The sequence below is a fragment of the Lampris incognitus genome, chromosome 10 (assembly GCF_029633865.1).
Source record: "Lampris incognitus isolate fLamInc1 chromosome 10, fLamInc1.hap2, whole genome shotgun sequence".
In the NCBI taxonomy this organism is placed as follows: domain Eukaryota; kingdom Metazoa; phylum Chordata; class Actinopteri; order Lampriformes; family Lampridae; genus Lampris; species Lampris incognitus.
In genome coordinates, this window is record NC_079220.1 from 22,703,851 (window position 1) to 22,717,894 (window position 14,044).

Genomic DNA, 14,044 nt, shown 5'->3' on the forward strand with positions numbered 1-14,044 from the left:
CTGATTCCAATTGAGGGGGAATTTTTCCCTAAGGTGTTCTGAAGGGGTATAATTAAAAGCCTAAATTTGCGTTTTCTTTACATTTAGTTTGTATCCTGCATATCTACCAAACGTTTCTAGGAGTTTCATTAATTCAGAAAATGAGTTCTGGGTTTTACTTAAATAAATCAAAATATCATCAGCGTACAATGCCAGTTTGTGGTCTTCTCCATTTATGCAGATGCCTTTGATGCTTTCAGTCTGCCTTATCCACTGTGCAAGAGGCTCAATATAAAGTGCAAAGAGTAACGGTGAGATTGGACACCCTTGTCTCGAACCATGCTCTAATATAATAGTGTCTGAAAGGTACCCATTTATTTTAATTTGGGCTAATGGTTTATTATATAATGTACGGATTGTGGCAGGATGAGGAAAAACACAGGAGATGAAGGCGAGTTTGATGTTTATTCCTCAACTCCAAAAATCAAAACTGCAGCAGGAACAACCCTGCACCAGCGAGCCCGGGAACATAAACCACGCCCCCAGCTCACAGTCCTGCTGGGTGAGAGGCACAGCCCCTAGTGTCCGCCACACAGCCCCCCCCGAACACCCAGAAGGGACTCCTGGAAAGAAAATTAGTGTCTCACTGGAGGCTTAAGCAGCCTGCTGTCCCTCAGCCGAAACAGTAGGTGAAACACAGTCCAATGCCGGCTGAGAAGCAGAATGCTGAACCCGTGAAGACACTGCCGCGGTCCTGGAAGGAGGACGACCCCGACGGGGAACCTGGGCCGGAAACACAACATCGCCTGCCACCCTGTGCGCCGGTTTAAGCCTATCAAGCGTGACACGCTCCCTACGCCCACCCATATCCAGCACAAAACCCTTAGGACCCGTCTCAAGAACCCGAAATGGGCCTTCGTATGGGGGTTGGAGGGGCGAGCGGTGAGTATCATGCCGTACAAAGACAAAACGAGCCGACATGAGCTCCGCAGGCTCGAACGACAGCGGAAAACAGTGGTGAACGGGGCCTGGAACCCGAGTGCTGTCGGACAAAAAAGGATAAACGGCCGGACGGGGTCGAGGAGCGGAACTCCCAGGCAAAAATTCCCCAGGGACGCGGAGCGGCTGACCGAGCACCAGCTCAGCGGGCGAAGCGTCGAGGTCCTCCTTAGGAGCCGAACGCAACCCGAGCATAACCCAAGGTAAATGATCCACCCAGTTACTATCCGAGAGCGCAGCGCTGCCTTGAGCGACCGCTGAAAACGTTCACACAAGCCATTAGCCTGCGGGTGGTACGCGGTAGTGCGGTGTACCTGCACACCCAAGGATCGCGCAAGTGCCGACCAGAGCTCTGACATGAACTGGGGGCCCCTGTCCGAGGTGATATCTGACGGAGTGCCGAAACGGGCGACCCAGGAGGAAAGAAAAGCGCGTGCAACATTCGAGGATGTTGTGGAGGACAGAGGGACAGCCTCTGGCCGCCTGGTGGTCCGATCTACCATTGTGAGCAGGTGCGTAAAACCCTGTGAAGAAGGTAGAGGGCCCACCAGGTCCACATGCACGTGGTCGAAACGTCTGGCAGGGATCGGAAACGGTTCGAGGGGCGACTTAGTGTGCTGGTGGACCTTAGCGCGCTGGCACGCTATACATGCAGCTGCCCACCCCTTGACGTCCTTGCGGAGGCCAGGCCAGACGAACTTGGAACCGACCAACTTCACCGACGCCCGAACTCCAGGGTGCGAGAGGGAGTGAATCGAATCGAAAACTCGACGGCGCCAGGCCACTGGAACAATGGGGCGGGGACGGCTGGTGGAGACATCGCAGAGGAGGGCAGGACTGCCTTCCTGCATCACAGCATCCTCTAGCTTGAGGCCGGTACGCGTTGACCTAAGGGCAAGGACGTCCGGGTCGCTGGGCTGGTCGGCAGCCATAGCGGAGAAATCCACACCGAGGTGCACAGGACACACAAGCACACGTGACAGACAATCAGCAACAGCGTTGGACTTCCCAGCCACATGCTGAATGTCCGTTGTGAACTCAGAGATTGCCGCTAGGTGACGAGCAGACCACAGCTCAGTCACCTTGGACATGGCGAAAGTCAGCGGTTTATGATCCACATAAGCCGTGAATGGCCGACCCTCCAGCAGGAAGCGGAAATGCCGGGTTGCAAGCAAGGTACAATGCCAGCAATCCCGGTAAAAAACGCTGTACTTGCGCTCGCTACCTCGCAGTTTGCGGCTAAAAAATGCGAGTGGCTGCCAAGCATTCGCCAAACGCTGTTCAACCTCAGCCCCCACGGCTATGTCAGACGCATCGGTTGTTAAAGCTATGGACGCCGTGGGTGTGGGATGGGCGAGGAGGGCAGCGTTAGCCAGGGCGCACTTAGCTCCGTCAAAGGCCTGGACCTGTTTGGGAGTCCAGTTGACAGGGTCGTTAGCCTTCTTAAGCCGCAGGGCTTCGTAAAATGGCTGAAGGAGGTGGGCAGCGTGAGGGAGGAAACGGTTATAGAAATTTACCATGCCTAAGAATTCCTGCAATGCCTTAACAGAGACTGGGCGGGGAAATTCCGCCACCGCTTGCACCTTAGAAGGCAACGGCACTGCGCCTTGCGGCGAAATGCGGTGACCCAAGAAGTCAATCACCGGCAGTCCAAACTGACACTTGACCGGGTTGACTATCAGGCCGTGTTCGTCCAGACGACGGAAAACCTGTTTCAGGTGCGCCAGGTGCTCTTCAGCTGACGGACTGGCCACTAATATGTCGTCGAGATAAACGAACACGAAAGCAAGGTCACGCAACACTGAGTCCATCAGCCTCTGAAAGGTTTGCGCTGCCCCCTTCAAGCCAAAAGGCATGCACATGAACTCAAAAAGTCCAAATGGGGTGATCACTGCGGTCTTGGGCACGTCCTCTGCGCGCACGGGAACCTGATGATAGCCGCGCACCAGGTCCACCTTAGAGAAAATAGTGGTACCTGCCAGGCATATGGAAAAGTCGTGTATATGTGGGATGGGATAGCGGTCATTGGCGGTAACGTTGTTCAGGCGGCGAAAGTCGCTGCAAGGCCGCCACAATCCATCCGCCTTGGGCACCATGTGAAGCGGCGAGGCCCATGGGCTGTTGGAACGCCTCGCTACGCCCAGACGCTCCATGATGGCGAACTCCTCCGTAGCTGTAGCCAATTTTACTGTGTCGAGGCGCCGCGCGCGCGCGCAAAAACTGGCGGTCCCACAGTGGGAATGAAATGTTCTACCCTGTGTTTAGTAACCGCGGTGGAAAAGGCAGGTGTAGTCACCGATGGAAAATCCGCCAGCAAACGCTGAAAAACATCCCCTAATGCTAAAAAGTTAGTGTGTGTTAATGGCCCGGCTCCCCCTGTCTCACACGCAAAAGTGGCGAAAGACACAGCATCAATAAAACGGCGGTTTGCAACATCAACCAGCAGACCATTAGCACACAGAACATCCGCGCCGATAATAGGAACAATAACGGCGGCGACTACAAAGTCCCACTCAAAATGGCGCCTGTGGAAGCAAACAGTCACCAACCTTGTGCCAAACGTCGCAATGGACGAACCGTTAGCTGCACTCAACTGTGGGCCGCCGCCTTCGGCTGACCTGTCTGTCTTAGCAGGAGGGAGTAGGCTCTTTTGAGAGCCTGAGTCCACCAGAAACCGTCTTCCTGACATCGTGTCCTTAATGAAGAGCAGCTCACTACGTCCGCCAGCGCCCACAGCTGCTCCTGAGCGCTGGCCCTGGAGTTTCCCAGCGCCTCAAACGTGCATGGAGGGACGCAGCGCCTCGCCCTGCCACCGAACCGCTGGTGGAAGAAACAGAGGCCTCTCCCGCGCCGTCTCCGGGCAGTCACTCCAGCCACCACTGCCAGATCTGCATCCTTCGACGCCGGCTGCAGAGGCTCCGATGCCACACTCGGCACAGAGAACCATCTGGTAGCCAGCAGGACCCGATTGGCCTCCTCAGCCAAACCTTGGCAGTCACCAGCGGCCAGACACGGGGAGTTAGCCAAAGCCACGTGCACAGGAGACGGAAGCTGGCGCAGGAAAACGTGCGGGAAAAGGAATCCGCCTTCATCCAAGCCTAGCAGCGACAGCATATTGTCCATGAGATCCACAGCCGTCCCGTCGCCCAAACCGGATAGGGAAAGGATTCTATCTGCCCTCTCTGCGGCAGATAGGCTGTACCTCCGGAGCAGAAGATGTTTGAGGGCGACGTATTTATCGTGTTGCGGAGGGGCGCGCAACAGCTGCATTGCCCGGCGTGTGGACTGCTGGTCCAAAGCAGCGATGACCAAATAGCATCTGGAGTCGTCCGCGGAGATTCCACGCAGGTGGAACAGCGCCTCGACATGCTGGAACCACAAAGCCGGGTTGCTCTGCCAGAACTCTGGGAGCTTCACAGCCGCGGCGAGAACGGCCAGCTGTGAGAGTTGGGGCAGCGTGGCCGAAGTGGATTCACACTCCTCTTCTGCTCCAAACATGTTCAATTTGGGGTCACGAATGTGGCAGGATAAGGAAAAACACAGGAGACGGAGGCAAGTTTGATGTTAATTCCTCAACTCCAAAAACCCAAAACTGCAGCAGGAACAACCCTGCACCAGTGAGCCCGGGAACGTAAACCATGCCCCCAGCTCACAGTCCTGCTGGGTGAGAGGCATAGCCCCTAGTGTCCGCCACAGGATGCCCTTTAAGAAGTTTTTGTGCGGGCCAAATTTTTCAATAACGTTGTATAAGACCGGCCAACTCACTGATCAAAAGCCTTCTCGGCATGTGGCTGTTCATTCTGGTCGCGAAATCATGAGGGAGTGTTCTCACATGAAAGTTCTCCCCATCCACCTTCACTCACTCGGAGGGGAAAAATGCATCATGGAAACAAGAGTGAGATTCTAGATTGCATCGTTCCCAGAGATCTCAACAAACACAGAGCAGTGACAACTGCAGCTGTGCTGGATGGTGCTGTGCTTGTTCAAATGCTTTGTCCTGGGAGTGCTGTGACCATTGGACAGTATTTCACAGATGTGTTCGCATCATACATCCTCTTCTGGTTTGAAACAAATGGTCACATTAACATTGTCTGGGATGCATACTCCAAAACAAGTCTGAAGTCAGGGACTCGGGAGCAAAGTGGTACCGGTGCAAGAAGGAGGGTTACCATCTTGACCAAAGTTCCTGGCAACTGGGCTGCCTTTCTACATGTGGATCTGAACAAGCAGGAGTTGTTCGTGGAGCTGGCGAAAAGCTTGAAGCTCATGACCCTTCCACAGATATTGACTTAGAAATTAGTGTATCATTGAGGTATCATTGGAATGTATCACTGAGGTATTATCGGCATACCCTAAATTACGCCGTCTTTCTCGATCCAGGGCAAGGAGCGCTTCATCACTATGCTTGAGGATTGTGTAAGTTCACCAGCTGATACTGACATTGATGCACTGGCCCCATGCACGCATGAGGAAGCCGATGCTCGGGTATTCCTGCATGTGGCTGCAGCTACCGTTCCTGGACATCGTCGAGTGATTGTCTGCAGCAGTGATAGTGACGTTGTAGTACTGGCCATTGCCACTTTTGTGGCTCTTGGACTGAGGATCGACAAACTCTGGATTGCCTTAGGAGCACGCCATCACGTCAGGTACAGTCATTTCATTAAGGTCTGTTTATGCTATTAGCTCTTATTTCATAAAGCCAATTAGTAACTGATTTATTTTTCCCTCATCAGCTACATTCCAGCACATACCATTGCTCACAGTCTTGGATCACACAAGGCAATGGTACTGCCAGCATTTCATGCACTTACGGGGTGCGACACTACCTCAGCATTCTTTGGCAAAGGCAAGAAGACAGCCTGGTCCATGTGGTAGTTCCTGCCCAAGCTCACCTCACCTCTTCAACTGCTTTCTGGCCCAAACCCCACCATTGAGATGATCAGAACCCACACACACATGCTCCAGAGACTTGTCATGGAGCTCTACGGTATATCCGAGGACAACATCACAACTGTGGATGCTGCTTGACTCTCCCTCTTCTTTCACAAACTTTGACCACATGCCACCAAGCAGTGTTGCACTCCATCAGCATCTTCTTCGATTAGTTTATCAGGTAAGAAAGCTTTGCATAGGGGCATAATGTAAACATTTCTGAGAATAATGTAGGCGGTGTATTTCACTTTGTATATCACCAAATCATGTGCTTTCTTCAGAGTGGACATGTGAGAGGCAATACGCTTGTCAAAGACCATGCTACAGTCTCACCCTCTCAATGGGGATGGCAGCAGGACTCCCCGACACTGCACCAACTCCTGTTTGCACTACAACTCCCCCTATTTCAAGGGACTTGTCAGAATTCGTTATTTGCAAGTGTAAGACAAGCCTGTAAAAGGCACCTTGTAAAAGCTGCATGCAGAGGCTGCCCTGCATGTCTCTCTGTGGATGTAATGGGTCATGCTCCCGCGGTGGGGCAGACATCCACATGCAAAATCTGCTTAGCAATGTGTGAACACTACAAACTAGTTTTCACCACTACAACATTGTAGGTATGGCATTGCCTACTTCTGACTTCTGATTGATGGGAAATTTTTGCCTCAAGTTTATCTCTCAAGCATTATTGTGTCTCAATAAAACCGTGAACATAGTTACAAACATGTCGCACTACTCAGTACCTAGCACTTGCATCCAATGAATACACATATTTGAAATCTTAAGTTATTTCAGTGAGTGGAAATTTAAAAGAATGCATTTTCAAAACAAAATTAAAGTTATTAAAGGAACTATATACAAAGTCACCCTGATTTCCCTTATTTTTTTAATGAAATTTTCATATTTTACCCCCCAGTTGTCATGGTAAGTTGAAAATTATTGTGTTTTCAGCCTTGAAACCTATTTAATTTGATTCCTTGACCACAAAAATGTACACTTTGACACAAATGTTTCTCATTATAGCGATAGTAGAAGCAAAGATGTACAAACCCCAATTCCAATGAAGTTGGGACATTGTGTAAAATGTAAATAAAAACAGAATACAATGACTTGCAAATCCTTTTCGACCTATATTCAATTGAATACACTACAAAGACAAGATATTTAATGTTCAAACTGATAAACTTTATTGTTTTTTGCAAATATTCACGCATTTTGAATTTGATGCCTGCAACACATTCCAAAAAAGCTGGGACAAGGGCATGTTTACCATTGTGTTACATCACCTTTCCTTTTAACAACACTCAATAAGTGTTTGCGAACTGAGGACACTAATTGTTGAAGCTTTGTAGGAGGAATTCTTTCTCATTCTTGCTTGATGTATGACTTCAGTTGCTCTACAGTCCGGGGTCTCCGTTGTAGTATGTTGCGCTTCATAATGCGCCACACATTTTCAATGGGAGACAGGTCTGGACTGCAGGCAGGGCAGTCTAGTACCCGCACTCTTTACTATGAAGCCACGCTGTTGTAACAAATGCAGAATGTGGCTTGGCATTGTCTTGCTGAAATAAGCAGGGACGTCCCTGAAAAAGACGTCGCTTGGATGGCAGCATACGTATGTTGCTCCAAAACCTGTATGTACCTTTCAGCATTAATGGTGCCTTCACAGATGTGCAAGTTACCCATGCCATGGGCACTAACACACCCCCATACCATCACAGATGCTGGCTTTTGAACTTTGCTCTGATAACAATCTGGATGGTCTTTTTCCTCTTTAGCCCGGAGGACACGAAGTCCATGATTTCCAAAAACACTTTGAAATGTGGACTCGTCAGACCACAGCACACTTTTCCACTTTGCGTCAGTCCATCTTAGATGAGCCCGGGCCCAGAGAAGCCGGCGGCGTTTCTGGGTGTTGTTGATATATGGCTTTTGCTTTGCATGGTAGAGTTTTGACTTGCACTTGTAGATGTAGCGACGAACTGTGTTAACTGACGATGGTTTTCCTTTAGTGTTCCTGAGCCCACATGGTAATATCCTTTATGGAATGATGTCGGTTTTTAATGCAGTGTCGCCTGAGGGATCGAAGGTCAAGGGCATTCAATGTTGGTTTTCGGCCTTGCCGCTTACCTGCAGAGATTTCTCCGGATTCTCTGAATCTTTTGATGATATTATGGACTGTAGATGATGAAATCCCTAAATTCCTTGCTATTGTACGTTGAGAAACGTTGTTCTTAAACTGTTGGACTATTTACTCACGCAGTTGTTCACCAAGTGGTGAACCTCACCCCATCCTTGCTTGTGAACGACTGAGCCTTTCGGGAATGCTCCTTTTATACCCAATCTTGACACTCACCTGTTTCCAATTAACCTGTTCACCTGTGGAATGTTCCAAACAGGTGTTTTTTGAGCATTCCTCAACTTTCCCAGACTTTTGTTGCCCCTGTCCCAGCTTCTTTGGAACGTGTTGCAGGCGTCAAATTCAAAATGAGTGAATATTTGCAAAAAACAATAAAGTTTATCAGTTTGAACATTAAATATCTTGTCTTTGTAGTGTATACAATTGAATATAGGTCGAAAAGGATTTGCAAGTCATTGTATTCTGTTTTTATTTACGTTTTACACAACGTCCCAACTTCACTGGAATTGGGGTTTGTAAGTTCTGGTGTATTTTTGGTGGCCATTTTGAAAAAAACACCTATATTTCACATACAAAATGAGATCTAACTTGTGTCTTTGGATAAAAACTCTTCTATGACCCTAAGGTACTTCCACCAAAGGGGACCTTTGCATCATAAGTTGAAGTCAAAAGTCACTTAACTCTCCACTATAACCGTCCACAGTACTTGGAAAATATTAAACAATGTAATTGGAAATAACTCTGTGTCTATAGATCTGCCCAAATATTTCAACAATGACAATAATAAGGTTATGAATGAAATGGTAAATGAATTTAATTATTTTTTTTGTTAATGTTGGGCCTAATCTTGCAAAGTCCATTAAAAAAACATAATGGTGGGCAAGTAGAATGTGGCTGGAATGGGGGAAATAAAGTGGTACAGTCTATGTTTCTAGGAGAGGTGAGTGAAAATGAAATTAGATCCACTGTAGCAAAATCCAAAAACAAGACATCAACTGACAGTGATCGGATCGACGTGATTATAGTGAAAAAGACTATTGACTGTATAATCAAACCTCTAAGCTATATTTTCAGTCTTTCTTTTCGTACAGGTATTTTTCCGGACAGAATGAAAACAGCAAATGTTATTCCACTTTTTAAAACGGGAGATAAACACAGCTTTACTAACTATAGACCAATGTCTTTGCTTTCACAATTCTCTGAGGTGCTTGAAAAACTGTTTGTACAAAAATTAGATGCTTTTCTTGAAAAGAACAAATTGCTGAGTGAGAGTCAGTATGGCTATCGGACAAATCGATCTACATCTTTAGCATTAATGAAAATAATGGAAGAGATTACAACAGCAATAGAATGTAAGAAATACATAATAGGTGTATTTATTGATTAAAAAAAAGCATTCGGCACAATAGATAACATATTAATTTCTAAATAACATACATATGGTGTGAGAGGAGTACTTTTAAATTGGTTAAGCAGTTATTTAAATTACATAAAACAATTTGTACAGTTTGCTGGCAATATATCTGAGTGCATGAAGACTGAATGTGGAGTCCCACAAGGCTCGGTGTTAGGGCCGAAACTTTTCATTTTATATATCAATGACATATGTGAAGTGTCAAAGATATTGCAGTTTGTTTTGTTTGCAGATGACACAAATTTTTTTTAGTTCAGGAGATGATTTAAAAAGTTTAGCAGAAAGCATTGTAAATGAAATGCTCAAACTGAAAAAGATGGTTTGATGAAAATAATTTATCATTAAATTTGAACAAAACTAAGTTTATGGTTTTTGCTAAACAGAAAAAGGATGAATATGTTTTACTGTCTATAGATGGAGTTGATATTGAAAGAGTATCTGAGTTTAGATTTTTGGGTGTAATAATGGATGACAAACGGACATGGAAATCTCATATAGCATATGTAAAAACAAAGGTGTCTAAGAATATTACTGTTTTGAACAAAGCAATGTTAGATTACAAGATAATGCAAATTCTGTACTGTTCACTTATTTTGCCATATTTTAGTTACTGTGTAAGTGTAGGGCAACACGTACATGAGCAACATAAAGCCATTGGTTATATTACAGAAAAGAGCAGTAAGAATTATTCATAAAGTGGATCCAAGAGAACACACCAACGGACTGTTTATTAAGTCAGGATTAATGAAACTTAAAGATTTAATTGAGTTACAGACATTGTTAGCTATGTACAGGACAAAAAGCAGAGTATTACCAGCAGATTTACAAAAAAATTTTGTTTTTAGTTCAGAGGACGAGGACTATAGAAGGAAATTTAATTTTAAACATCAGTATGCATGTCCTACTTTAAAGCAGATGTGTATTTCAGTATGTGGCGTTAAACTGTGGAATTCTTTAGACAACGAGCTTAAGGGTTGTATAAATATCTTCATGTTCAAGAAAATGTATAAGGAAACAATAATTAGACAATATGGAGTTGTCAGGTAATGGGTTTTCAGTTGATGGTGAATTATTTTGTATGGCTTTTTGATTCTTTTTCATTTCTCATGGTGCTGTAAGTATTAGTTGTTGAGTAACTGACTGACAGACCATCTATTCTGTTTTTTATTTATGTTTGAGTAAGGGGCAGGCAAAATAAGAGTTTCTTACCCCTGCTCATTTTCAATCATGGAATGTGTAAATCGAGTTGTGTGTGATCATGAACTGCTTGTTTCTTTCTGGAGCTGTGTATTACCATGAGTGGAATAAATAATAATGAAATCAAATCAAATGAAAGGATAGGATCACCAAGGAATGTAGACAAGCTGTGTGTGTGTGTGTGTGTGTGTGTGTGTGTGTGTGTGTGTGTGTGTGTTACCTTGGCTACAATAAACTCGGCATCCTCTGGACTGTCTAGCTGCAGTTTAAGAGCGATGTCGGCCAGAGAGATCCGAGAGTAGGACAGACTGATCATGCGTACCCCTGGGGAGTGACACAAAATTCTGTGAGAGAGTTTTAAGAAGTTGTAGTTTGTTCAAACTACACTCAGTGGCCACTTTATAAGGTACACCCTGCTTGTTAATGCAAACAGCAAACCATGTGGATGTCAACTAATTATATGAATCATACAGACATGCTCAAAAGGTAGATGTCTGACCAATCAGAACGGGGAAGATGTGTGATCTAAGTGACTATGACCATGGAATGATGGTTGGTGCAAAATGTGGTGGGGTTGACCTTCCACCTTGCCTCCTAGGGTTTTCATGCACTTAAGAGAATGGCACAAAAAACATCAAGAGAGCGTCGGTTCAGAGTGTTAAAACACCTTACTAATGAGCTGACAGAAAGGCCACAATTACTCAAATAACAACAGTGGTGAGCAGAGAGGCATCTTCGAATGGATAACAAACCTTGAACTGAGGAGCGGATGGGCTACAATAGCAGAAGATGCTGGGTTCCCCTCCTGTCAGCTAAGAACAGGAAGGTGAGGCTACTAGGGATGGGAAGATTAACTGATTCGTATTGATACATGGACATGCGCGGGCACTGGTAGACCAGCTGTGAACTGGATACAATTTAGGATGAAATCTAGATGCATTGGTTCATACGTCTTTGCATCGGTAAAAACCAATCCATTTAATTATTAGAGGTTATATGGCTTCCTCCTACATTACTTTACGTTATGTTACATTAGCGTGCGGATGCCATAGGCGTGTCACAACAAACACAGTGGAGGAGGAGCAAATACACACACCAGCTACCAATAACAAATCAAAAGTTTGGCAACACTACAGATTTTAGGAAAACGATGGGCAATTGACAAGGCAAATGCAATTTGCAACATGTGCTGTGCTGCTGTAAAGTACACAGGCAGTACAATTAACCTTATTACTCACTTGAAGTGGAGGCATGGTGTGAATGAGATGCCTGCCAGTGCCCCAGCCTCCCCCCGCCTCGGGCTCGGATTCATCTCATGCTACTAGCCCCAAGAGTGGTGAGCAAAGTATTGCAAGTTTCTTTCAGGCCCCACTGGCTAACAGCTCCACTCATTCAAAGAAAATAACTGACGCCATAGCCTTCTTTAGTCGTAAAGATATCCAGCCTTACAGTGCGTTACAGAGAACGAGGGTTTCAAATATCTCCTCCACATCTTGGAGCCTAGGTACAAAATACCAAATAGGAAGCTATTCACCGAAAAACAAATTCCTGCGCTGTACAACAAAGTGAGAAGACAGATGGCTGAGTCATTGAGCAATGCACAAAGGGTTGCAATGCTGGACGTCTTGCACCACTGACTCTTATTTTACGTTCACAGTACACTTCATTGATGATGAGTGGGTGGGTCTTTTGTTTTCAAATTGTCATCACAGCTAAGCTATTTTAGTGTCATGACTGTTTTGATTATGACAGTGAGACTGGTGTTTTTTTTTACAGCAGCATCTGACTGCCAATAGTAGTTTAAAAATTTTCCATTTGAAGCAGCAGTTATGAAAGACTTCTGTGAAAGGTTATTTTATTGTTCATAATATAGAAACTGTTTTCTGCTGCTCACTGCTCAGTTAGCCTACCTGCTGCTGAAAGAATGTTAAACACATCTGTCTGCTGCCTGGCAGTAGATATTTCATATTGCACTATGCTTCACTGTTGTTATTTATCTTGAGCATCCTATTATGTGAGCCAGGTGTTATGAAAGTGTACTGTAACTGTACTATAAACTTGAGACAGACAGAGAACACTCATACAGGACTTGTTAAAAAAGGCCTGTTTGTGAAAGGTCTTAATATTATTTGGTTAATGAATAATCAAACTCATTGAATTGCATAACATCATTCCTCTGCATCGAGTCAAATCGCATCATATCGCATTGTGCTACATCAAATCTGGTTGAATTGCACTGCATTAGAATTGGGGGTGACTCGTATCATATCACATCGGTAGTTGTTGCATATGTATCTTTAATGTATCGAGATAACGTATCGTATCGGGCTCAGAGCAGAGATGCACAACCTTAGAGGCTACAGTGAACACGGGATCTTCAACTGAACAATTGACGATTCGAAAAATATCGCCTAGTCTGACAAATCTTGATTTTTTTCTTAGGTATGAGGATGGTAGGGTCAGAATTTGGCTTAAACAGCACAAATCAATCCTGCCTTTTGGTAAATGTAGAAGCTGGTGGTGGTTTAATGGTGTGGGGAATGTAGCATCACTTTAGCATCACTTGAATGCCACAGCATACATGAGCATCATTGCTGACCACATAAACTCCATTTTAGCGATGGTCTACCCGTTTTCCAATGACTATTTCCAGCAGAATAATACGCATCATTTCAAACTGGTTACATGAACATGAACAGTGACTTCGGTGTACTCCAATGGTCTGTACAGTCTCCAGATCTAAACCTAACAGAGCACCTTTGGGATGAGGTGGAACTGGAAGTTTACAGCATGAATGTGGGGCCAAAAAATCTGCAGGAACTCCATGATGCTATCGAGTCAGCAAGGACCTAAATCCCTGAGGAACATTTCCAGCAAATTGTTTAATCCATGCAATGAAGAATTCAGCCTGTTCCTGAGACAACAATGTCCTACCCCATACTATACTGCTCAAAAAAATAAAGGGAACACCTAAAAACACAATATAGACCTCGATGAATGAAATATTTCAGCTGAAAATCTTTATTTATTAGACAGAGGAATGTGTTTAGAGCAAAATAACCTAAGAATGATCAATGGAAATCAAAATCATTAGCCCATTAAGGTCTGGATTCAGAATCATACTCAAAATCAAAGTGGAAAATGAGAAAATAGGCTGATCCAACTTCTGTGGAAATTCTTCAAGACGATTCAAAATGAGGCTCAGTAGTGTGTGTGGCCTCCACGTGCCTGTATGCACTCCCTACAACGTCTGGGCATGCTCCTGATGAGACGACGGATGGTCTCCTGAGGGATCTCCTCCCAGACCTGGATCAGGGCATCGGTCAACTCCTGGACAGTCTGTGGTGCGACATCGCGTTGGCGGATGGTACGAGACATGATGTCCC

General features: G+C 45.4%; 1 protein-coding gene across 2 annotated transcripts in view; it reads right to left on the reverse strand.

The window, feature by feature from the left end:
- The window catches only part of psmd3 (proteasome 26S subunit, non-ATPase 3), a 45,203-nt gene that overhangs the window by 13,314 nt on the left and 17,845 nt on the right, over positions 1-14,044 (reverse strand). For both annotated transcript variants that reach the window (XM_056287914.1, XM_056287913.1), the window contains one exon: positions 10,879-10,982. In XM_056287914.1, coding sequence (XP_056143889.1) covers positions 10,879-10,982 — 104 coding nt within the window. The remainder of the gene's footprint in view (positions 1-10,878; positions 10,983-14,044) is intronic.